The sequence below is a fragment of the Lepidochelys olivacea genome (assembly GCF_965140295.1).
Source record: "Lepidochelys olivacea isolate rLepOli2 genome assembly, chromosome: 9".
Lineage (NCBI taxonomy): Eukaryota > Metazoa > Chordata > Testudines > Cheloniidae > Lepidochelys > Lepidochelys olivacea.
In genome coordinates, this window is record NC_140419.1 from 2,403,751 (window position 1) to 2,430,075 (window position 26,325).

The window sequence follows — 26,325 nt, forward strand, 5'->3', positions numbered from 1 at the left end:
ACCCCTGTCACCTGCGCTCCACCGAGCACTTCATGTTGGTGCGCACTTCCTGCTCACGCCACTTCAGAGCTCACAGAAACAGCATCGACCGGGAACAGAGTGGGGAGGAGGCAGGCAAGCTGCCCCATCCCTAAATGCCATTGTGCTGTAACTGGAAGACATCTGCGAGGTTCCCTGGAAACTCAGGGAAGTCGTCCTCCCTGACGTGGGTCTTGATCTGGTGATGCGGAAACTAGGCTGAGACCTTCCAAACTCATTTTCCCTTCTGATCGGGGACAAGATCTGAACCCTGCTCTCACAGGGGGAGTGGGCCTCGGGAAGAAGCAGGAGTGGTCACCGTCAGGTCATATGAATTTCTGGCAGTGCAGATCTCGAGAGAGGAAGCTCCCATGTATCGCAACCCATTTCGCCACTTGAGAAGCTAAGTGACGAGCACAAGGCTCCACTGCAAGTCAGTGGCATCCCACGGAATAATAACGAGATGACGTGACTCCCTGTATCCTGCTTTCACCAGAAGTGACCACTTCCTTTTACAACCAATACAGTGTTCATGTTCCTCGGCTATGCCCAGCAATGTGATTTCTGAACACCTAGGAAACTGACAATAGCATTGTGGTTGCGTGAAACCCACTGGAAATATCTCATGGATTTTTCAAACTCTGTTACCTAGAAATGGAGGACACAGAACCAAAAATTCATAGTTAAAGAAGAGCACTCTTGGTCTACGTTGAATCTCAGCTCTAACGCTAAGGCCTTGGTTCTAAGTTGGAGCCAAACCCAGAAGAGACGTAGTAAACGGAAGCATATAAGATGTGGTTAAGTGCCTCTGAGAAGAGTTCGCAAGAGTTTGCTCTGTCCGCTCTGACCCCGAGCACTAGGGCAATCCCCAGGTTGTCCTCCAGCAAGACTCAAAGGCTTAGACAAACCTGCACTAGTTCCACACTTGGCTAGAGCTACCAGCTGCTTTACCATTTGTAAGGTGAAAAGGTTTTGGGTCGCACCGATGGAATAACTCTACCTGGGGACTGGTCAGCATTACTCTTGGACTTGCCTTCCTAAAACATAAATGTGGAGTTTTCAAACAGCTATTAGGGTGGGAACGTAATCTGCCGTCAGGCACCAATTTCTCACCCCACATGTGAATGGGGAGGAGCTTTGTCCAACACAGAGGAACCCACGTTACCTGTCTGACAGGGCTCTGCTGTCGTTGGAGTTGCTGTGGTCGGGGAGTTTCCTGGCAAAATATACAAAGGAAATAACATGAAGAGGTTGGTCACTCTGTTCTGTGAGGAGTAGACTAGGACGACTCTTGAACAGTTTCCTCTTGGACTTTAAATGATCATGTGATCAGGAGAAATGTGATTCGACAAAGACTGAGCGCAATCTCAAAACGTAATAGCTCTTAAAACGCCTCACGATAAACAGACGGAACGTGTCTTTACCACCTGCCCCCCAACTCCACCCCCAGTCCTCCTCGGTGAGTAGAGAGAAGGATTTAGTCTCAGCCACAGTCTCCTAGCAGATTAACCTGTGCTGCTTATTGTGTGGGGCGGAGTGGTCTCCGAAGCAGGGCTTGTTCCTTGCACTGTTGTAGACTCTAACGAGATGATCACAGCATTGGTTGGTGAGGGCCAGGAACCCAGCGTGAGGTTCAGTAACATACACGGTGGGAACTGGGGACCCTTCTCCAAAATGAACCGTTCCGCCTCCCAGATGTTACGTTCTTTGAAACCTCATCTGCACCCAGCCACCGAGTTCACAGCCCACCAGGAAATGTCCAGGAGATTGAGGAAGCACTGAGAGATCCACCTTACCTGATGGACTGGTGCCTACTGCAGTTGGACTTGAAGTCGTCGAGGCGTCTACTGGAAAAAGACACAAAGACATTCACGTTGAGAGGCTGTTCATGCTGTTCTATGAAAAGTTCTATAGGATAACCCTCGGAAGCTCTTTTTTAGACTGCAGATGACCACGTGTGAGAAATGTGATTCTAGAAACACAGAGCACATGACATGTACCCAAACAGCACCCAGCATCCAGAGACACGTCATTCTCAGAGACGCCTGTCATGCAAAACACCTGCGACCTGGTAGCTCTGCCAGAAAACGGAGAAGAGTGAATGTGCCCGCGGGCTCTCTGCACCGTGCAGATGACCTGTGTCTACCCCTGCGCGCGAGTACTTTGCAAGAGCAACTTAGACTCTTGGTAGTTTTTAATTTGCCTCCCCCCCGCAGCCCATTGATACTTTCCTAAATCAACCCCTTTGAGTTCAACGTTTGCATTTGTGGCATTGGGTGATTTGGGGCTTGATTCTGCATTCCCTACTCAGGTCAAACTCCAGTGATCCTGCAAAGGTCTATGCCAGCTCCACTCCCACTGCAGGGGAGGGAGCTCCGTGATGGCAAGATAGGGGATTTGTCTTTGACTGTCTCTTTGCACTGGCAAGAATCAGCCGTCAGCTCCTTCCTGTGCCATCACATAAGGGATAAAGTATCTGGAAAAAGTCCTTCTGGACCAGAAGCCTCTGATTACTGAACTCACACGTGGAACCTTTTTCAGGGAGGACTCACCAGTGGGGTAACAGCCCAGCTCCCCGTCCTGAACACCGCAGATCTCTAGCGGTCCACACGCCCAGCCTGTGCAGGTGATGTTGTTATTGCTGTTGCAGGTGCAGTGCTCAGTGCAGGCGTCGTGGGTGAACCAGCTCTCACCCAGCTGTGAGAGAACGGAGAAGCACTTGACTAGATAATCGTAGAAAGTCTATCGACTAGTGTCACCTACGTGCGGTGCTTTGCAAACTCTGGGTCCTGCCCCAGTCCTGGGTCACGGAATGGAAGGCGCTGGGTCGCGGCACCTCTGGCCAGCCCCCCACCGGGCTGTTAAAATGCCGTCGGCTGTGCTTTTCGGCTAAGGCCGGCTAGTCCCTACCCATTCCCCCACTGCGCAGCGCCCCCACAAACTGAGTGCGGGGGTGGGGAGCGATGCCTGTGGGCGAGAGCCACGCAGAGCCGCCTGTGTGCCTCCTCCTAGGAGCCAGACATGCTTCTGGATGTTTCTGGGGCCCAGTGTGGTCTGCAGTGCCAGGACAGGCGGGAAGCCTTCCTCTGCACCCCAGCTCCGCTGCTCACCAGGACCTTCCGGAGGTAAGCCCATGTCCGAACCCCGTGCCCCAATCCCCTGCCCCAGCCCTGAGCACACTCCCCATACCCTGCATCCCAAACACTCTGTCCCCGACCCCACCTCAGAGCCTGCACCCACAGCCGAAAGCCCTGAGTCTCTGCCACACCCCAACCCCCTGCCCCAATCCTGAGCCACCCCCAAATCCGGAGCCCTCTGCTGCAGCCCACAGCCCTCAGCCCCAGCCGAGAGCCTGCACCCCCAGCTCAGAGACCTGACCCCTTCCGCACCCCAACCCCATGCCCCAGCCAGAGCCCCATCCCGCACCCTGAACCCCTCATTCCCGGCTCCACCCCGCAGCCCTCACCCCCACACCCCAATCCCCTGCTCAAGCCCTAAGACCCTCCCACACCCCAAACCCCTCATCCCAGCTCCGCTGCGTCGCTGGTATCAACAATTTTCTTCAACTGGGCCACAAAAACAAGAGTTTCAAAACTCCTGCCCTAGTGGATAATCAAAGGAGTTGAGAACAGTTCAATGCCTTTGATACTCTCCATGCTACGAGCTCCCTCCCTAGTGTCCCTCCCTGAGACACTGTGGCCCAGGAGAAGGTGTCTGGGACTGGGACACTTGAGACCTGCGTTCTAGTCTCAGCACTGGCCTGCTGGATGAGCTTACGCAAGCCATTTGACCGCTCGGTGCCTCAGTTTCCCCTTCTGTAAACTGGAGAGAATGATACCGACCTCCTTGGTAAAGCGCTTTGAGATCTGCTCTTGACAAGAGCTAGGAATGGTTATTATTTACATGAACAATTAGATCCACACAACCTACTGACCTGAGCCCAGAGGAAGTTAGTCTCTCTTCATTAATTATGATCAGTTACAGTCACAGTGAAAGAATCTGGGGGTTGTTGTGTCTGTGTCTAGGTGCGCGGTAACTTGCCTGATGATAGTGGTTGTTGCCATCCACACAACCGCAGCTGCTCTCCGGCACACAGGTGTCTCCACTCAGAACGTAGCCTTCGTTACAGAAACAGCCTTCCACTGGTAAGGAGCTGCAAGGGCTAAACGCAGAGGGAGTCACGCAGGTGGAAGGACACCTGCTCCCACAGCTCTTGTACTGGCTTCCTCCCGGACAGGAGATTGCTGCAAGTGAGAAGAAAAACCCACATCACTGAAAGGAAAAGATCCCAAAGCAATTCTCTTAAAACTTCCCCTCTTTGTTCCAGGACAGCAAAGGGTGGTTAGAAAGCTCTGCATATGGTGACTGCTCTGTGCTGAGGTTTTTCTCCAGGGACAGAGTGGAAAGCCTTTGTGCAGGGAATGACAGACAGACAGACAGACTAATGATGCCTGGTTGGGGACCGGTTGTATCCAGGGATCGGAAATAGGCAACAGGATACAAGTCCAGCCTTTCACCTATTGACGTGGACGTCGGCTGAAACGCGCCTCCGGTGGCTTGTCTCTCGCAGCGCACAGCTGGCTGGTGGCCCGTGGAAAGCAGCCGAGATGGGTCATCGGTGTCCAGTGGCTTTCCACGCTCTGACTCTAGAGAGTCCTGTCCTTCTGCTGGTTGGCCGTTCACTCCCTCCAAGTCTCCACACTTCCCCTGCCCTCTGCACACCTGGCCTTCCCCTCTGCCCCTACCTCCTCCCTTCACTGTCCCCTCTCCCGTCCTCCTCCCTTTGCAGCTAATCCCCTCCCGACAAACCAAACCAACCAACCCAATCGTGGCAGGCCCAGGTCATTTACAATCCAGACCCCTGCTCACTCTGCTTGTGTCTTACTCCCTCCCGCAGCCTGCGCCTGTCTTGCTTAGACAGTGTGGAATGGGGCTTCGGAACAGGGGCTGTCCTCTGTTGCTTAGACAGTACCCAGAGCAATGGGCCCCCATCTCAGCTGGGGTCCATAGGTGCTGCTCTAATATACAGAAGAAATCATACGAACAATTTAGGGATAAGGAGGAGACTTTAGTGGGGGTACAATGCCCCAAATCTTCCTACTGCAGAGTTTTTTGCACCTTCCTCTGAAGCAGCTGATGATGGGGGCCGTCAGAGGCAGGATCCTGAGTTTGCTGGCACATGGCTCGGTTCCGAGAAGGCCCTTCCAATGGGGACCGCTTATTGCCTCAAGAGGACCTCTCCAGAACAGAGCTCATGCAGCCCGTGCACACAAGGTGGGGAAGGTCGCCCTGCTGCTTCCTGGGCAGCAGATCTTCTAAGGGCTAATGGAGCAATGGTGGCCCTGATTCTCCTCTGGCTGACTCCAGCTTTACACTGGAGTACCTCCATGGACTTCAGTGGCTACTGCTGATTCGCACCAATGGAAGTGAGCAAAGACACAGACCCTCTTCCTCTAAAACTGCCAGGCTAGTACCTTTCACAAGGACCTAACATTCCTTCCTAACAATTACAAAGAGAAGGGACTGTGGGGAGTTTCACTCGAGTCGCGGCTACTGTTTCTTCCACGGCAGCTCCCCAGACTGGAGACGCTCTTTGGATAAACAGAGCATTTCAACCTCTCAGGCGCTCTTACTTTACCAGCGCTAAATTCAGACAAATTAATACTTAGATGCTTTGTGAGGCTAGATCAGATTCAGTCTGAATATTATACCTAACCTGGCAGGATCCAGTGTAGAACTGGACCAGACTCAGGGCAAGAGAACGGAGAGACCACCCTCAAAGCATGACAGAAGAGGAAAGTGCATGCCGTCAGGGAATAGAGGAAGCTCTAATTTGAAGAGCTTCTTGCATGATGAAAGTTGAATTCCAGAACTTAATAGAGATCAATTACAACACTCACGGCACAAAGTATTATTTCTCCATTCTCTGCAGATCCCAGCATTTGTGCACGACTCTGCATAAGCCTGCAGCCCATTGCATAAGGACACTGTCGGCTCCTTCGTGTGACACATGTCGTAAACACAGTTTTCCAAGAAAATCTCTGGAGCTACTTTGGCGTGACAGTCCTTGAAGATACCTATGTTAAGTCAGGAAAGAAACAGAATCACAGAAGGGACGATGGAAGAAGCCGAGCGGTGCCACTAACCATCCCCTGTCATGGCAAGGAGTCAGTGCTCCCTGGCCAGTGTAGGCTGACCAGCTCGCTAGACTCAGCCAGACCAAACCTGGAGCTGAATACACCCAAACACTGATGAGATTTGGCTCAGTTTGGCTTAGGCCTGTCTCTACCATTTGCAGGGTAAGTACAACGTCACTCAAAGCGGACACCCTTGTTCTTGATAGAGAGCTAGCAACGCCCTGGTAGTTACTGTTTCCGGAGGAGGGAAGGCCTAAAGCACTTCAGCTACCCCTGTAAGAAAGCGGGCAATGGGGACCACCACACTATGTCTCTGCTGCAGCAGAGTGGAAATTAATGGGAGCTCTGTGTGGGCAGGAGCGGCAGAACGAGGCCCTTGAAGTGCAATGCCCAAATAATCGTCACATCCTGGTGCCATCTCAGTGCATGATCCAGTCCGAGCAGGTAACTCAGGGCAACTTCTGGGGCTTCTAGTTCAGCTTTTCGCACTGGGGGCCATACACATGTCCCTGGGGACTCGGGGCCGTGGTCCCAGGGAGCGAGGTCGGGACGAAGGCAAGGGCAGGCTGTCATTGGGAGTGATTTCAATCAGCTCGCCCAGGACTCAGCCACGGGCATCGTACCTGTCGGGTCGGTGATCATGCCACAAGCTGTGTCCTCCCTCGCTTCGCTCTCCAGCTGGGGGTCACAGACCAGCACTTGGTCAGGGGAGCATCTGGCAAGAGAGAGAAAAGTTTCTGATGAATGTTTCTTTATCTCCCCGGGCCAGATCTGGACAGGACGATTCCACGTCTGCCCAGCCACAGAGCAGAATCTAGGCTCCCTGAAAGGCTGCGTTCTGCCCCCACCTCCCCCACCACAGGAGGGGGCTCCCATTCCCGCACTGGGCACCTTGGGGTGCTCCACGACTCAGACGGAGTTGAATGAGGGGTGGAACACGCTGCTGCGGGAACCAGTGGATCGGTCCGGCTCCTGACTGGGACAGCAAGTGACCTCCCACCCACCAGCAGGTCTTCCTGGACTGGGGGACAGCAGACCTGCGAAGGCAGATGGTAGCAGGCCAGCCACTCACCGCCTGCTTATGCTCAGCTGGGGAGGGGGCTCTTGGGTGTACGGGAGAGGATGGTTGTGCTCAGCCCCAGGAGGAGCCGAGGTGGTGGACCCCTGGATGGGCGCCCTGCGGCTGAGTAGGCAGCACGCTTTCCTAGAGCTTTTGTAGCAAAGACCCCTGATTAGCGTCCTGCTGTACGTACATGGTGTTATTCTCTGCCACCAGCCAGCTCTCTCCAAGCTCCGTGGAATCTCCTGCAATGCTGCCATTCGGCTTTAGGTTGTCATCCTTTGCATCGCCGTTGTAATTACCTATCCAAAATGAAAACCGTGTAGATTACTTGAAATTCACAACTCCACAATGCACACTAGCGTGTGGTTGTCAATCACATTTTAATGAACCGGCTAGCGTGTATGTGCACCAGTGTCCACTCCGGGAAGGAGTACGAACTGCTCCCTACGCGGCTCAGACACCGCACTGCTCACAGCTGAGGAAGATTCCATGGGAGATTAAATGGTAGGGGTCTGTGAGTTTGGAGCAAATGGTTTGGCGTTCCGATTGTGTCAGATCACACGGTGACTCGGGTAAATGGGTGACAATACAATGAGAACTAACCCGCACCCTTACACTCAAATTCTATCATTTCCGAGGCTTAGAAGCCCTGGGGGTAACACTCAAGGAGACGTCATCCCATGGGGAATTTCCAGTCCATCCAGATCCAGGGAGAACCAGAAAACTCACAACACAACCTACTCTTACAATTTAATTCCAGGTGTTTAATTCCAGGTAATTTAATTCTGTGCAGGTGGCTGGGTGGCGTTGGTGGCCCCTGACCTACAGGAGGTGAGAGTAGATGATGTGTGGTCCCTGCTGGCCTTAAACTCGAGCAGTCCAATTTTCAAAGCTCAATTTTCATCCCAGAGAAATGTGGATGAGCCTCTGATAAGCATCTGGGCTTCCGGACTGTTATTCCACGTATCGGGGTCCATTGGCCCTTTAAGCCTAGAGGCAGCCAGAAGACCCCGTTCCAGGAATACAGGAAGGAACAAAGGCAAAGGAAATGGCCTAAGCCAGAAGCGAGGAAGCGGTCCTAGGGAATGAGTAGTTGGATGGGAAAACCCAGGACGCTGCCCCTGTAAGGGACTGAGCCTGGGAGTCCTGTAGTGCAGAGCAGGGCAGGGCTCCTCTCTCTTCCAGCCAACTGCCTTCTCCCTCAGAACAGGGAGAGGCTGACAGGAGAAGGAAGCCAAAGCAAGAAGGCTGAGCTCCAGCTGTGAAGGACTGGGAACAGTAGTTTCCCCAGGAGCAGATGGGCACAGAAGGAGAGCCCCGGATGTGGAAGAAGAATCATAGAATCACAGAATATCAGGGTTGGAAGGGACCTCAGCTTTGCACTGTTTCTTTTTATAAACTAGCCCCAGATGGGGGTGCGCATAGCCACAAACTACACCATCTGCTCAAGAAACTCCCTGAAAAAGCACAAGAACAAATCCGCAGAGACACACCCCGAGAACTCCGACCAGGGGTATTCTGTCTGCTACCCAAGATCCATAAACCTGGAAATCCCTGACGCCCCATCATCTCAGGCATTGGCACCCTGACAGCAGGATTGTCTCGCTATGTAGACTCCCTACCAGCACTCCCAGCTATCTTCGAGACACCACTGACTTCCTGAGGAAACTACAATCCATCGGTGATCTTCCTGATAACACCATCCTGGCCACTATGGATGTAGAAGCCCTCTACACCAACATTCCACACAAAGATGGACTACAGGCCGTCAGGAACAGGATCCCCGATAACGTCACGGCAAACCTGGTGGCTGATCTTTGTGACTTTGTCCTCACCCATAACTATTCCACATTTGGGGACAATGTATACTTTCAAATCAGCGGCACTGCTATGGGTACCCGCATGGCCCCACAGTATGCCAACATTTTATGGCTGACTTAGAACAACACTTCCTCAGCTCTCGTCCCCTAAGGCCCCTACTCTACTTTTGCTACATTGATGACATCTTCATCATCTGGACCCATGGAAAAGGAGCCCTTGAGGAATTCCACCATGATTTCAACAATTTCCATCCCACCATCAACCTCAGCCTGGACCAGTCCACACAAGAGATCCACTTCCTGGACACTACGGTGCTAATAAGGGATGGTCACATCAACACCATCCTATACCAGAAACCTACTGACCGCTATGCTTACCTACATGCCTCCAGCTTTCATCCAGACCACACCACACAATCCATCATCTACAGCCAAGCCCTATAATACAACCGCATTTGCTCCAACCCCTCAGACAAACACCTACAAGATCTCTATCAAGCGTTCTTACAACTACAATACCCACCTGCTGAAGTGAAGAAACAGATTGAGAGAGCCAGAAGAGTACCCAGAAGTTGCCTACTACAGGACAGGACCAACAAAGAAAATAACAGAACGCTACTCGCCATCACCTTCAGCCCCCAAACTAAAGCCTCTCCAACACATCATCAAGGATCTACAACCTATGCTGAAGGATGACCCATCACTCTCACAGATCTTGGGAGACAGGCCAGTCCTTGCTTACAGACAGCCCCCCAACCTGAAGCAAATACTCACCAGCAACTACACACCACACAACAAAAACACAAACCCAGGAACCTACCCTTGCAGCAAAGCCCGTTGCCAACTGTGTCCACATATCTATTCGGGGGACACCATCACAGGGCCTAATCACATCAGCCACACTATCAGAGGCTCGTTCACCTGCACATCTACCAATGTGATATGTGCCAGCAATGCCCCTCGGCCATGTACATTGGCCAAACCGGACAGTCTCTACGTAAAAGAATAAATGGACACAAATCAGAGGTCAAGAATTATAACATTCAAAAACCAGTGGGAGAACACTTCAATCTCTTTGGTCACTCGATTATACACCTAAAAGTGGCCATACTTCAACAAAAAAACTTCAGAAACAGACTCCAACGAGAGACTGCTGAATTGCAATTAATTTGCAAACTGGATACAGTTAACTTAGGCTTGAATAAAGACTGGGAATGGATGTGTCATTACACAAAGTAAAACTATTTCCCCTTGTTTATTCCCACCCTTCACCCCCCCACTGTTACTCACACGTTCTTGTCAACAGCTGGAAATGGCCGACCTTGATTAGCACTACATAAGGTTCCCCCATGCCCCCGCTCTCGTGCTGGTAATAGCTCACCTTATCTGACCACTCTCGTTACAGTCTGTATGGTAACACCCATTGTTTCATGTTCTCTGTGTATATAAAATCTACCCACTGTATTTGCCGCTGTATGCATCCGATGAAGTGAGCTGTAGCTCACGAAAGCTTATGCTCAAATAAATTGGTTAGTCTCTAAGGTGCCACAAGTCCTCCTTTTCTCATAGCCACAGTGGGTGATCAGGAGGGAAGCAGCCCTGATACATCCCTGTTGAACCTGCTGAGCTTCAAGTATTGCCAGGCTTGTCTCCTGGCAATCTAACTGGTCTCTGCTTGCTTCAGAGCGGAGTTTCTCACTCATCACCCACGTGTGTTAACCTGGAGTCTCCTTTGCTGTGTCACTAGATCAGAACTGGGTCTCTTACATGCATCAAATACATGTCTCTGACCTCTCTCTGGCATCTGCTCTATTCCGTCTTGCTGGACTCTCAAGGGCTCGCTGCGATTTGTATCCTGCACGGCACCCAACATTTGGTTACGCTTGACAAAGAATACCAAAGAATTGTGGAGATTAAACATGAAAAGGACATACACTGGGTTATCTACTCCATCTTCTCGGCTACTTCAGCACTGGTCCCCAGAGGACCATTTTCTAATGCTTTGTCTTGCAGCAGACCCACCTTCTACTGCAGCTGGACAACTAAAAACAGCTCTAAAAAGAAGGCTCAGTGATCAGAGAAGCCTTTGCCTGTGCTCGGACTGTGACTACGACAGTGCGGAGACAGTATGCTTCTGCAAGTGCAAGGAACAAGAGAGCACAGCAGAAAAGCTCAGGACGGCTCCTAAACAGGGACCTGGAAATCTATCCTGACCCACAAGAAGGGCCTGAAAGTTTTATTCTCATTTCCAAGTTGAAAGAAATGAAAAGCACATATTAGGCCGAATAGTCCCAATCAAAGAGGGACAGACACGCTGCAATGCAAATAAGAGAAAAAAGATTCGAGGGGACCTGGACCAGAGGCATCCAGGGTAGGACTGCGATAATATTTAGACTGCAGCTTATGAATGTGTTGAATGTGAGATTCCTCTCCTGTTAAAAATGACATCTGCAGTTGTCATTTCTGACACGAGAGTTAACGCCTGGGTAACCAGATTTCTCGTAAGTTACATTTGCCAGGTACCCGGACAATGATGGTTCCTTCAGTCCAGTGCCCGACATCGCAGTCCACACAAGACAGACTAGATTACTCTGGGATAAACAGAACACGGGACAAAAAAACACAACCAATCCCCAAACTGCATGATTCACTGAAAATCTTCTGATCGTATGACTTGACGGTACTCAAGAACAGGGATACTCACCACACAGGCCACAGAGCTGGCCCTTGTAACAACCGGACACTGAGACCTCCACATAGTGATTACCGTCAAATCTGACCCAGAGACCAAAATCAGTTTCCAAAAGCACGTGGCGCCCGCTGATCTGGACCTTGATCTTGTTTTCAATCACCACGGGCAGGTTCCTTCTGGTGCCATTCACCTGAATAACACGTTGGGAAAGTCTGGTCACGACTAGGTACCCCCATAATTCCCAGGGAATCGCCCGTGAATAGTCTAGCCAATGAGTTCACTGGCAGGAATGTTCTCATTCACACTGGGAATTTGGAGGAAATCTGACAGAAAGTTCACAGAAAGCCATTTTCAACTGCCAATCCTGAGTATTCTCCGGGGAAGCCTCATTCTAAGAAGCACACCCAACCAATGAGAAAACAGAAACTCACCATGTGACCTTTACGTCCAATCAAATGTCTCGATTTTTGCAGGTCTCAGTTTAAGCATGTCAGATGATTAAAATACTCCTTTTAAATAACATTTCACTTACAGTCACTTTCCTGTTCTTCAGCAAGGAAATCTGAATTCCATAGACATCCACGTGCACCGACTTTACATAGGAAACTTTGGTATTGGAGCCCCTGTGCTCATTGGTGGTGGACACGTCAAAGGGTGGAAGCCCCCTGGAGCCGTTGCACACTTTGGAGAGGGTGTAAGTGCAGTTTCCCATGAAATGGTGAACTCTGCCATCAAACGTGTAGTAATGCGGGTCCCCTGAGGCACTGCAGGTGGCACGGCCTTAAAAGGAAGAAACGTGGATTTATCCCCTGCAAATCCCTCCCACGTAACTGCACCCCTGTCACCTGCGCTCCACCGAGCACTTCATGTTGGTGCGCACTTCCTGCTCACGCCACTTCAGAGCTCACAGAAACAGCATCGACCGGGAACAGAGTGGGGAGGAGGCAGGCAAGCTGCCCCATCCCTAAATGCCATTGTGCTGTAACTGGAAGACATCTGCGAGGTTCCCTGGAAACTCAGGGAAGTCGTCCTCCCTGACGTGGGTCTTGATCTGGTGATGCGGAAACTAGGCTGAGACCTTCCAAACTCATTTTCCCTTCTGATCGGGGACAAGATCTGAACCCTGCTCTCACAGGGGGAGTGGGCCTCGGGAAGAAGCAGGAGTGGTCACCGTCAGGTCATATGAATTTCTGGCAGTGCAGATCTCGAGAGAGGAAGCTCCCATGTATCGCAACCCATTTCGCCACTTGAGAAGCTAAGTGACGAGCACAAGGCTCCACTGCAAGTCAGTGGCATCCCACAGAATAATAACGAGATGACGTGACTCCCTGTATCCTGCTTTCACCAGAAGTGACCACTTCCTTTTACAACCAATACAGTGTTCATGTTCCTCGGCTATGCCCAGCAATGTGATTTCTGAACACCTAGGAAACTGACAATAGCATTGTGGTTGCGTGAAACCCACTGGAAATATCTCATGGATTTTTCAAACTCTGTTACCTAGAAATGGAGGACACAGAACCAAAAATTCATTGTTAAAGAAGAGCACTCTTGGTCTACGTTGAATCTCAGCTCTAACGCTAAGGCCTTGGTTCTAAGTTGGAGCCAAACCCAGAAGAGACGTAGTAAACGGAAGCATATAAGATGTGGTTAAGTGCCTCTGAGAAGAGTTCGCAAGAGTTTGCTCTGTCCGCTCTGACCCCGAGCACTAGGGCAATCCCCAGGTTGTCCTCCAGCAAGACTCAAAGGCTTAGACAAACCTGCACTAGTTCCACACTTGGCGAGAGCTACCAGCTGCTTTACCATTTGTAAGGTGAAAAGGTTTTGGGTCGCACCGATGGAATAACTCTACCTGGGGGACTGGTCAGCATTACTGTTGGACTTGCCTTCCTAAAACATAAATGTGGAGTTTTCAAACAGCTATTAGGGTGGGAACGTAATCTGCAGTCAGGCACCAATTTCTCACCCCACATGTGAATGGGGAGGAGCTTTGTCCAACACAGAGGAACCCACGTTACCTGTCTGACAGGGCTCTGCTGTCGTTGGAGTTGCTGTGGTCGGGGAGTTTCCTGGCAAAATATACAAAGGAAATAACATGAAGAGGTTGGTCACTCTGTTCTGTGAGGAGTAGACTAGGACGACTCTTGAACAGTTTCCTCTTGGACTTTAAATGATCATGTGATCAGGAGAAATGTGATTCGACAAAGACTGAGCGCAATCTCAAAACGTAATAGCTCTTAAAACGCCTCACGATAAACAGACGGAACGTGTCTTTACCACCTGCCCCCCAACTCCACCCCCAGTCCTCCTCGGTGAGTAGAGAGAAGGATTTAGTCTCAGCCACAGTCTCCTAGCAGATTAACCTGTGCTGCTTATTGTGTGGGGCGGAGTGGTCTCCGAAGCAGGGCTTGTTCCTTGCACTGTTGTAGACTCTAACGAGATGATCACAGCATTGGTTGGTGAGGGCCAGGAACCCAGCGTGAGGTTCAGTAACATACACGGTGGGAACTGGGGACCCTTCTCCAAAATGAACCGTTCTGCCTCCCAGATGTTACGTTCTTTGAAACCTCATCTGCACCCAGCCACCGAGTTCACAGCCCACCAGGAAATGTCCAGGAGATTGAGGAAGCACTGAGAGATCCACCTTACCTGATGGACTGGTGCCTACTGTAGTTGGACTTGAAGTCGTCGAGGCGTCTACTGGAAAAAGACACAAAGACATTCACGTTGAGAGGCTGTTCATGCTGTTCTATGAAAAGTTCTATAGGATAACCCTCGGAAGCTCTTTTTTAGACTGCAGATGGCCACGTGTGAGAAATGTGATTCTAGAAACACAGAGCACATGACATGTACCCAAACAGCACCCAGCATCCAGAGACACGTCATTCTCAGAGACGCCTGTCATGCAAAACACCTGCGACCTGGTAGCTCTGCCAGAAAACGGAGAAGAGTGAATGTGCCCGCGGGCTCTCTGCACCGTGCAGATGACCTGTGTCTACCCCTGCGCACGAGTACTTTGCAAGAGCAACTTAGACTCTTGGTAGTTTTTAATTTGTCTCCCCCCCGCAGCCCATTGGTACTTTCCTAAATCAACCCCTTTGAGTTCAACGTTTGCGTTTGTGGCATTGGGTGATTTGGGGCTTGATTCTGCATTCCCTACTCAGGTCAAACTCCAGTGATCCTGCAAAGGTCTATGCCAGCTCCACTCCCACTGCAGGGGAGGGAGCTCCGTGATGGCAAGATAGGGGATTTGTCTTTGACTGTCTCTTTGCACTGGCAAGAATCAGCCGTCAGCTCCTTCCTGTGCCATCACATAAGGGATAAAGTATCTGGAAAAAGTCCTTCTGGACCAGAAGCCTCTGATTACTGAACTCACACGTGGAACCTTTTTCAGGGAGGACTCACCAGTGGGGTAACAGCCCAGCTCCCCGTCCTGAACACCACAGATCTCCAGCGGTCCACACGCCCAGCCTGTGCAGGTGATGTTGTTATTGCTGTTGCAGGTGCAGTGCTCAGTGCAGGCGTCGTGGGTGAACCAGCTCTCACCCAGCTGTGAGAGAACGGAGAAGCACTTGACTAGATAATCGTAGAAAGTCTATCGACTAGTGTCACCTACGCGCGGTGCTTTGCAAACTCTGGGTCCTGCCCCAGTCCTGGGTCACGGAATGGAAGGCGCTGGGTCGCGGCACCTCTGGCCAGCCCCCCACCGGGCTGTTAAAGTGCCGTCGGCGGTGCTTTTCGGCTAAGTCCGGCTAGTCCCTACCCATTCCCCCACTGCGCAGCGCCCCCACAAACTGAGTGCGGGGGTGGGGAGCGATGCCTGTGGGCGAGAGCCACGCAGAGCCGCCTGCGTGCCTCCTCCTAGGAGCCAGACATGCTTCTGGATGTTTCTGGGGCCCAGTGTGGTCTGCAGTGCCAGGACAGGCGGGAAGCCTTCCTCTGCACCCCAGCTCCGCTGCTCACCAGGACCTTCCGGAGGTAAGCCCGTGTCCGAACCCCGTGCCCCAATCCCCTGCCCCAGCCCTGAGCACCCTCCCCATACCCTGCATCCCAAACACTCTGTCCCCGACCCCACCTCAGAGCCTGCACCCCCAGCCGAGAGCCCTGAGTCCCTGCCACACCCCAACCCTTTCCCCAATCCTGAGCCACCCCCAAATCCGGAGCCCTCTGCTGCAGCCCACAGCCCTCAGCCCCAGCCGAGAGCCTGCACCCCCAGCTCAGAGACCTGACCCCTTCCGCACCCCAACCCCGTGCCCCAGCCAGAGCCCCATCCCGCACCCTGAACCCCTCATTCCCGGCCCCACCCCGCAGCCCTCACCCCCACACCCCAATCCCCTGCTCAAGCCCTAAGACCCTCCCACACCCCAAACCCCTCATCCCAGCTCCGCTGCGTCGCTGGTATCAACAATTTTCTTCAACTGGGTCACCAAAACAAGAGTTTCAAAACTCCTGCCCTAGTGGATAATCAAAGGAGTTGAGAACAGTTCAATGCCTTTGATACTCTCCATGCTACGAGCTCCCTCCTTAGTGTCCCTCCCTGAGACACTGTGGCCCAGGAGAAGGTGTCTGGGACTGGGACACTTGAGACCTGCGTTCTAGTCTCAGCACTGGCCTGCTGGATGAGCTTACGCAAGCCATTTGACCGCTCGGTGCCTCAGTTTCCCCTTCTGTAAACTGGAGAGAATGATACCGACCTCCTTGGTAAAGCGCTTTGAGATCTGCTCTTGACAAGAGCTAGGAATGGTTATTATTTACATGAACAATTAGATCCACACAACCCACTGACCTGAGCCCAGAGGAAGTTAGTCTCTCTTCATTAATTATGATCAGTTACAGTCACAGTGAAAGAATCTGGGGGTTGTTGTGTCTGTGTCTAGGTGCGCGGGTAACTTGCCTGATGATAGTGGTTGTTTCCATCCACACAACCGCAGCTGCTCTCCGGCACACAGGTGTCTCCACTCAGAACGTAGCCTTCGTTACAGAAACAGCCTTCCACTGGTAAGGAGCTGCAAGGGCTAAACGCAGAGGGAGTCACGCAGGTGGAAGGACACCTGCTCCCACAGCTCTTGTACTGGCTTCCTCCCGGACAGGAGATTGCTGCAAGTGAGAAGAAAAACCCACATCACTGAAAGGAAAAGATCCCAAAGCAATTCTCTTAAAACTTCCCCTCTTTGTTCCAGGACAGCAAAGGGTGGTTAGAAAGCTCTGCATATGGTGACTGCTCTGTGCTGAGGTTTTTCTCCAGGGACAGAGTGGAAAGCCTTTGTGCAGGGAATGACAGACAGACAGACAGACTAATGACGCCTGGTTGGGGACCGGTTGTATCCAGGGATCGGAAATAGGCAACAGGATACAAGTCCAGCCTTTCACCTATTGACGTGGACGTCGGCTGAAACGCGCCTCCGGTGGCTTGTCTCTCGCAGCGCACAGCTGGCTGGTGGCCCGTGGAAAGCAGCCGAGATGGGTCATCGGTGTCCAGTGGCTTTCCACGCTCTGACTCTAGAGAGTCCTGTCCTTCTGCTGGTTGGCCGTTCACTCCCTCCAAGTCTCCACACTTCCCCTGCCCTCTGCACACCTGGCCTTCCCCTCTGCCCCTACCTCCTCCCTTCACTGTCCCCTCTCCCGTCCTCCTCCCTTTGCAGCTAATCCCCTCCCGACAAACCAACCCAACCAACCCAATCGCGGCAGGCCCAGGTCATTTACAATCCAGACCCCTGCTCACTCTGCTTGTGTCTTACTCCCTCCCGCAGCCTGCGCCTGTCTTGCTTAGACAGTGTGGAATGGGGCTTCGGAACAGGGGCTGTCCTCTGTTGCTTAGACAGTACCCAGAGCAATGGGCCCCCATCTCAGCTGGGGTCCATAGGTGCTGCTCTAATATACAGAAGAAATCATACGAACAATTTAGGGATAAGGAGGAGACTTTAGTGGGGGCACAATGCCCCAAATCTTCCTACTGCAGAGTTTTTTGCACCTTCCTCTGAAGCAGCTGATGATGGGGGCCGTCAGAGGCAGGATCCTGAGTTTGCTGGCACATGGCTCGGTTCCGAGAAGGCCCTTCCAATGGGGACCGCTTATTGCCTCAAGAGGACCTCTCCAGAACAGAGCTCATGCAGCCCGTGCACACAAGGTGGGGAAGGTCGCCCTGCTGCTTCCTGGGCAGCAGATCTTCTAAGGGCTAATGGAGCAATGGTGGCCCTGATTCTCCTCTGGCTGACTCCAGCTTTACACTGGAGTACCTCCATGGACTTCAGTGGCTACTGCTGATTCGCACCAATGGAAGTGAGCAAAGACACAGACCCTCTTCCTCTAAAACTGCCAGGCTAGTACCTTTCACAAGGACCTAACATTCCTTCCTAACAATTACAAAGAGAAGGGACTGTGGGGAGTTTCACTCGAGTCGCGGCTACTGTTTCTTCCACGGCAGCTCCCCAGACTGGAGACGCTCTTTGGATAAACAGAGCATTTCAACCTCTCAGGCGCTCTTACTTTACCAGCGCTAAATTCAGACAAATTAATACTTAGATGCTTTGTGAGGCTAGATCAGATTCAGTCTGAATATTATACCTAACCTGGCAGGATCCAGTGTAGAACTGGACCAGACTCAGGGCAAGAGAACGGAGAGACCACCCTCAAAGCATGACAGAAGAGGAAAGTGCATGCCGTCAGGGAATAGAGGAAGCTCTAATTTGAAGAGCTTCTTGCATGATGAAAGTTGAATTCCAGAACTTAATAGAGATCAATTACAACACTCACGGCACAAAGTATTATTTCTCCATTCTCTGCAGATCCCAGCATTTGTGCACGACTCTGCATAAGCCTGCAGCCCATTGCATAAGGACACTGTCGGCTCCTTCGTGTGACACATGTCGTAAACACAGTTTTCCAAGAAAATCTCTGGAGCTACTTTGGCGTGACAGTCCTTGAAGATACCTATGTTAAGTCAGGAAAGAAACAGAATCACAGAAGGGAAGATGGAAGAAGCCGAGCGGTGCCACTAACCATCCCCTGTCATGGCAAGGAGTCAGTGCTCCCTGGCCAGTGTAGGCTGACCAGCTCGCTAGACTCAGCCAGACCAAACCTGGAGCTGAATACACCCAAACACTGATGAGATTTGGCTCAGTTTGGCTTAGGCCTGTCTCTACCATTTGCAGGGTAAGTACAACGTCACTCAAAGCGGACACCCTTGTTCTTGATAGAGAGCTAGCAACGCCCTGGTAGTTACTGTTTCCGGAGGAGGGAAGGCCTAAAGCACTTCAGCTACCCCTGTAAGAAAGCGGGCAATGGGGACCACCACACTATGTCTCTGCTGCAGCAGAGTGGAAATTAATGGGAGCTCTGTGTGGGCAGGAGCGGCAGAACGAGGCCCTTGAAGTGCAATGCCCAAATAATCGTCACATCCTGGTGCCATCTCAGTGCATGATCCAGTCCGAGCAGGTAACTCAGGGCAACTCCTGGGGCTTCTAGTTCAGCTTTTCGCACTGGGGGCCATACACATGTCCCTGGGGACTCGGGGCCGTGGTCCCAGGGAGCGAGGTCGGGACGAAGGCAAGGGCAGGCTGTCATTGGGAGTGATTTCAATCAGCTCGCCCAGGACTCAGCCACGGGCATCGTACCTGTCGGGTCGGTGATCATGCCACAAGCTGTGTCCTCCCTCGCTTCGCTCTCCAGCTGGGGGTCACAGACCAGCACTTGGTCAGGGGAGCATCTGGCAAGAGAGAGAAAAGTTTCTGATGAATGTTTCTTTATCTCCCCGGGCCAGATCTGGACAGGACGATTCCACGTCTGCCCAGCCACAGAGCGGAATCCAGGCTCCCTGAAAGGCTGCGTTCTGCCCCCACCTCCCCCACCACAGGAGGGGGCTCCCATTCCCGCACTGGGCACCTTGGGGTGCTCCACGACTCAGACGGATTTGAATGAGGGGTGGAACACGCTGCTGCGGGAACCAGTGGATCGGTCCGGCTCCTGACTGGGACAGCAAGTGACCTCCCACCCACCAGCAGGTCTTCCTGGACTGGGGGACAGCAGACCTGCGAAGGCAGATGGTAGCAGGCCAGCCACTCACCGCCTGCTTATGCTCAGCTGGGGAGGGGGCTCTTGGGTGTACGGGAGAGGATGGTTGTGCTCAGCCCCAGGAGGAGCCGAGGTGGTGGACCCCTGGATGGGCGCCCTGCGGCTGAGTAGGCAGCACGCTTTCCTAGAGCTTTTGTAGCAAAGACCCCTGATTAGCGTCCTGCTGTACGTACATGGTGTTATTCTCTGCCACCAGCCAGCTCTCTCCAAGCTCCGTGGAATCTCCTGCAATGCTGCCATTCGGCTTTAGGTTGTCATCCTTTGCATCGCCGTTGTAATTACCTATCCAAAATGAAAACCGTGTAGATTACTTGAAATTCACAACTCCACAATGCACACTAGCGTGTGGTTGTCAATCACATTTTAATGAACCGGCTAGCGTGTATGTGCACCAGTGTCCACTCCGGGAAGGAGTACGAACTGCTCCCTACGCGGCTCAGACACCGCACTGCTCACAGCTGAGGAAGATTCCATGGGAGATTAAATGGTAGGGGTCTGTGAGTTTGGAGCAAATGGTTTGGCGTTCCGATTGTGTCAGATCACACGGTGACTCGGGTAAATGGGTGACAATACAATGAGAACTAACCCGCACCCTTACACTCAAATTCTATCATTTCCGAGGCTTAGAAGCCCTGGGGGTAACACTCAAGGAGACGTCATCCCATGGGGAATTTCCAGTCCATCCAGATCCAGGGAGAACCAGAAAACTCACAACACAACCTACTCTTACAATTTAATTCCAGGTGTTTAATTCCAGGTAATTTAATTCTGTGCAGGTGGCTGGGTGGCGTTGGTGGCCCCTGACCTACAGGAGGTGAGAGTAGATGATGTGTGGTCCCTGCTGGCCTTAAACTCGAGCAGTCCAATTTTCAAAGCTCAATTTTCATCCCAGAGAAATGTGGATGAGCCTCTGATAAGCATCTGGGCTTCCGGACTGTTATTCCACGTATCGGGGTCCATTGGCCCTTTAAGCCTAGAGGCAGCCAGAAGACCCCGTTCCAGGAATACAGGAAAGAACAAAGGCAAAGGAAATGGCCTAAGCCAGAAGCGAGGAAGAGGTCCTAGGGAATGAGTAGTTGGATGGGAAAACCCAGGACGCTGCCCCTGTAAGGGACCGAGCCTGGGAGTCCTGTAGTGCAGAGCAGGGCAGGGCTCCTCTCTCTTCCAGCCAACTGCCTTCTCCCTCAGAACAGGGAGAGGCTGACAGGAGAAGGAAGCCAAAGCAAGAAGGCTGAGCTCCAGCTGTGAAGGACTGGGAACAGTAGTTTCCCCAGGAGCAGATGGGCACAGAAGGAGAGCCCCGGATGTGGAAGAAGAATCATAGAATCACAGAATATCAGGGTTGGAAGGGACCTCAGCTTTGCACTGTTTCTTTTTAAAAACTAGCCCCAGACGGGGGTGCGCATAGCCACAAACTACACCATCTGCTCAAGAAACTCCCTGAAAAAGCACAAGAACAAATCCGCAGAGACACACCCCGAGAACTCCGACCAGGGGTATTCTGTCTGCTACCCAAGATCCATAAACCTGGAAATCCCTGACGCCCCATCATCTCAGGCATTGGCACCCTGACAGCAGGATTGTCTCGCTATGTAGACTCCCTACCAGCACTCCCAGCTATCTTCGAGACACCACTGACTTCCTGAGGAAACTACAATCCATCGGTGATCTTCCTGATAACACCATCCTGGCCACTATGGATGTAGAAGCCCTCTACACCAACATTCCACACAAAGATGGACTACAGGCCGTCAGGAACAGGATCCCCGATAACGTCACGGCAAACCTGGTGGCTGATCTTTGTGACTTTGTCCTCACCCATAACTATTCCACATTTGGGGACAATGTATACCTTCAAATCAGCGGCACTGCTATGGGTACCCACATGGCCGCACAGTATGCCAACATTTTATGGCTGACTTAGAACAACACTTCCTCAGCTCTCGTCCCCTAAGGCCCCTACTCTACTTGTGCTACATTGATGACATCTTCATCATCTGGACCCACGGAAAAGAAGCCCTTGAGGAATTCCACCATGATTTCAACAATTTCCATCCCACCATCAACCTCAGCATGGACCAGTCCACACAAGAGATCCACTTCCTGGACACTACGGTGCTAATAAGGGATGGTCACATCAACACCATCCTATACCAGAAACCTACTAACCGCTATGCTTACCTACATGCCTCCAGCTTTCATCCAGACCACACCACACAATCCATCATCTACAGCCAAGCCCTATAATACAACCGCATTTGCTCCAACCCCTCAGACAAACACCTACAAGATCTCTATCAAGCGTTCTTACAACTACAATACCCACCTGCTGAAGTGAAGAAACAGATTGAGAGAGCCAGAAGAGTACCCAGAGGTTGCCTACTACAGGACAGGACCAACAAAGAAAATAACAGAACGCTACTCGCCATCACCTTCAGCCCCCAACTAAAGCCTCTCCAACACATCATCAAGGATCTACAACCTATGCTGAAGGATGACCCATCACTCTCACAGATCTTGGGAGACAGGCCAGTCCTTGCTTACAGACAGCCCCCCAACCTGAAGCAAATACTCACCAGCAACTACACACCACACAACAAAAACACAAACCCAGGAACCTACCCTTGCAGCAAAGCCCGTTGCCAACTGTGTCCACATATCTATTCGGGGGACACCATCACAGGGCCTAATCACATCAGCCACACTATCAGAGGCTCGTTCACCTGCACATCTACCAATGTGATATGTGCCAGCAATGCCCCTCGGCCATGTACATTGGCCAAACCGGACAGTCTCTACGTAAAAGAATAAATGGACACAAATCAGAGGTCAAGAATTATAACATTCAAAAACCAGTGGGAGAACACTTCAATCTCTTTGGTCACTCGATTATACACCTAAAAGTGGCCATACTTCAACAAAAAAACTTCAGAAACAGACTCCAACGAGAGACTGCTGAATTGCAATTAATTTGCAAACTGGATACAGTTAACTTAGGCTTGAATAAAGACTGGGAATGGATGTGTCATTACACAAAGTAAAACTATTTCCCCTTGTTTATTCCCACCCTTCACCCCCCCACTGTTACTCACACGTTCTTGTCAACAGCTGGAAATGGCCGACCTTGATTAGCACTACATAAGGTTCCCCCATGCCCCCGCTCTCGTGCTGGTAATAGCTCACCTTATCTGACCACTCTCGTTACAGTCTGTATGGTAACACCCATTGTTTCATGTTCTCTGTGTATATAAAATCTACCCACTGTATTTGCCGCTGTATGCATCCGATGAAGTGAGCTGTAGCTCACGAAAGCTTATGCTCAAATAAATTGGTTAGTCTCTAAGGTGCCACAAGTCCTCCTTTTCTCATAGCCACAGTGGGTGCTCAGGAGGGAAGCAGCCCTGATACATCCCTGTTGAACCTGCTGAGCTTCAAGTATTGCCAGGCTTGTCTCCTGGCAATCTAACTGGTCTCTGCTTGCTTCAGAGCGGAGTTTCTCACTCATCACCCACGTGTGTTAACCTGGAGTCTCCTTTGCTGTGTCACTAGATCAGAACTGGGTCTCTTACATGCATCAAATACATGTCTCTGACCTCTCTCTTCCGTCTTGCTGGACTCTCAAGGGCTCGCTGCGATTTGTATCCTGCACGGCACCCAACATTTGGTTACGCTTGACAAAGAATACCAAAGAATTGTGGAGATTAAACATGAAAAGGACATACACTGGGTTATCTACTCCATCTTCTCGGCTACTTCAGCACTGGTCCCCAGAGGACCATTTTCTAATGCTTTGTCTTGCAGCAGACCCACCTTCTACTGCAGCTGGACAACTAAAAACAGCTCTAAAAAGAAGGCTCAGTGATCAGAGAAGCCTTTGCCTGTGCTCGGACTGTGACTACGACAGTGCGGAGACAGTATGCTTCTGCGAGTGCAAGGAACAAGAGAGCACAGCAGAAAAGCTCAGGACGGCTCCTAAACAGGGACCTGGAAATCTATCCTGACCCACAAGAAGGGCCTGAAAGTTTTATTCTCATTTCCAAGTTGAAAGAAATGAAAAGCACAGATTAGGCCGAAAAGCCCCAATCAAAGAGGGACAGACATGCTTCAATGCAAATAAGAGAAAAAAGATACGAGGGGACCTGGACCAGAGGCATCCAGGGTAGGACTGCGATAATATTTAGACTGCAGCTTATGAATGTGTTGAATGTGAGATTCCTCTCCTGTTAAAAATGACATCTGTAGTTGTCATTTCTGACACGAGAGTTAACGCCTGGGTAACCAGATTTCTTGTAAGTTACATTTGCCAGGTACCCGGACAATGATGGTTCCTTCAGTCCAGTGCCCGACATCGCAGTCCACACAAGACAGACTAGATTATTCTGGGATAAACAGAACATGGGACAAAAAAACCAACCAATCCCCAAACTGCATGATTCACTGAAAATCTTCTGATCGTATGACTTGACGGTACTCAAGAACAGGGATACTCACCACACAGGCCACAGAGCTGGCCCTTGTAACAACCGGACACTGAGACCTCCACATAGTGATTGCCGTCAAATCTGACCCAGAGACCAAAATCAGTTTCCAAAAGCACGTAGCGCCCGCTGATCTGGACCTTGATCTTGTTTTCAATCACCACGGGCAGGTTCCTTCTGGTGCCATTCACCTGAACAACACGTTGGGAAAGTCTGGTCACGACTAGGTACCCCCATAATTCCCAGGGAATCGCCCGTGAATAGTCTAGCCAACGAGTTCACTGGCAGGAATGTTCTCATTCACACTGGGAATTTGGAGGAAATCTGACAGAAAGTTCACAGAAAGCCATTTTCAACTGCCAATCCTGAGTATTCTCCGGGGAAGCCTCATTCTAAGAAGCACACCCAACCAATGAGAAAACAGAAACTCACCATGTGACCTTTACGTCCAATCAAATGTCTCAATTTTTGCAGGTCTCAGTTTAAGCATGTCAGATGATTAAAATACTCCTTTTAAATAACATTTCACTTACAGTCACTTTCCTGTTCTTCAGCAAGGAAATCTGAGTTCCATAGACATCCACGTGCACCGACTTTACATAGGAAACTTTGGTATTGGAGCCCCTGTGCTCATTGGTGGTGGACACGTCAAAGGGTGGAAGCCCCCTGGAGCCGTTGCACACTTTGGAGAGGGTGTAAGTGCAGTTTCCCATGAAATGGTGAACTCTGCCATCAAACGTGTAGTAATGCGGGTCCCCTGAGGCACTGCAGGTGGCACGGCCTTAAAAGGAAGAAACGTGGATTTATCCCCTGCAAATCCCTCCCACGTAACTGCACCCCTGTCACCTGCGCTCCACCGAGCACTTCATGTTGGTGCGCACTTCCTGCTCACGCCACTTCAGAGCTCACAGAAACAGCATCGACCGGGAACAGAGTGGGGAGGAGGCAGGCAAGCTGCCCCATCCCTAAATGCCATTGTGCTGTAACTGGAAGACATCTGCGAGGTTCCCTGGAAACTCAGGGAAGTCGTCCTCCCTGACGTGGGTCTTGATCTGGTGATGCGGAAACTAGGCTGAGACCTTCCAAACTCATTTTCCCTTCTGATCGGGGACAAGATCTGAACCCTGCTCTCACAGGGGGAGTGGGCCTCGGGAAGAAGCAGGAGTGGTCACCGTCAGGTCATATGAATTTCTGGCAGTGCAGATCTCGAGAGAGGAAGCTCCCATGTATCGCAACCCATTTCGCCACTTGAGAAGCTAAGTGACGAGCACAAGGCTCCACTGCAAGTCAGTGGCATCCCACGGAATAATAACGAGATGACGTGACTCCCTGTATCCTGCTTTCACCAGAAGTGACCACTTCCTTTTACAACCAATACAGTGTTCATGTTCCTCGGCTATGCCCAGCAATGTGATTTCTGAACACCTAGGAAACTGACAATAGCATTGTGGTTGCGTGAAACCCACTGGAAATATCTCATGGATTTTTCAAACTCTGTTACCTAGAAATGGAGGACACAGAACCAAAAATTCATTGTTAAAGAAGAGCACTCTTGGTCTACGTTGAATCTCAGCTCTAACGCTAAGGCCTTGGTTCTAAGTTGGAGCCAAACCCAGAAGAGACGTAGTAAACGGAAGCATATAAGATGTGGTTAAGTGCCTCTGAGAAGAGTTCGCAAGAGTTTGCTCTGTCCGCTCTGACCCTGAGCACTAGGGCAATCCCCAGGTTGTCCTCCAGCAAGACTCAAAGGCTTAGACAAACCTGCACTAGTTCCACACTTGGCTAGAGCTACCAGCTGCTTTACCATTTGTAAGGTGAAAAGGTTTTGGGTCGCACCGATGGAATAACTCTACCTGGGGACTGGTCAGCATTACTGTTGGACTTGCCTTCCTAAAACATAAATGTGGAGTTTTCAAACAGCTATTAGGGTGGGAACGTAATCTGCCGTCAGGCACCAATTTCTCACCCCACATGTGAATGGGGAGGAGCTTTGTCCAACACGGAGGAACCCACGTTACCTGTCTGACAGGGCTCTGCTGTCGTTGGA

The 26,325-nt window shown here is 51.3% G+C and overlaps 2 protein-coding genes across 2 annotated transcripts in view; both read right to left on the reverse strand.

Annotated features, from left to right (window-relative positions):
* LOC311525767 (zonadhesin-like) overlaps nucleotides 1-1,212 on the reverse strand; it is a 53,363-nt gene extending 52,151 nt beyond the window's left edge. The window contains exon 1 of the mRNA XM_084638107.1: nucleotides 1,184-1,212. The gene's annotated coding sequence lies outside the window, so the exon portion shown is untranslated. The remainder of the gene's footprint in view (nucleotides 1-1,183) is intronic.
* LOC311525768 (zonadhesin-like) lies at nucleotides 8-26,325 on the reverse strand (the record flags this gene model as incomplete). The annotated part of the gene is made up of 18 exons (XM_084638108.1): nucleotides 26,297-26,325; nucleotides 24,812-25,059; nucleotides 24,292-24,469; nucleotides 19,974-20,082; nucleotides 19,344-19,435; nucleotides 18,484-18,660; nucleotides 16,625-16,827; nucleotides 15,136-15,280; nucleotides 14,380-14,430; nucleotides 12,263-12,510; nucleotides 11,743-11,920; nucleotides 7,409-7,517; nucleotides 6,779-6,870; nucleotides 5,919-6,095; nucleotides 4,060-4,262; nucleotides 2,571-2,715; nucleotides 1,815-1,865; nucleotides 8-69 (listed from the first exon to the last, which is right to left on the reverse strand). Exons 2-18 carry the CDS (start codon nucleotides 24,989-24,991, stop codon nucleotides 8-10), a joined length of 2,400 nt encoding a protein of 799 aa, XP_084494234.1. The 5' UTR covers nucleotides 24,992-25,059; nucleotides 26,297-26,325.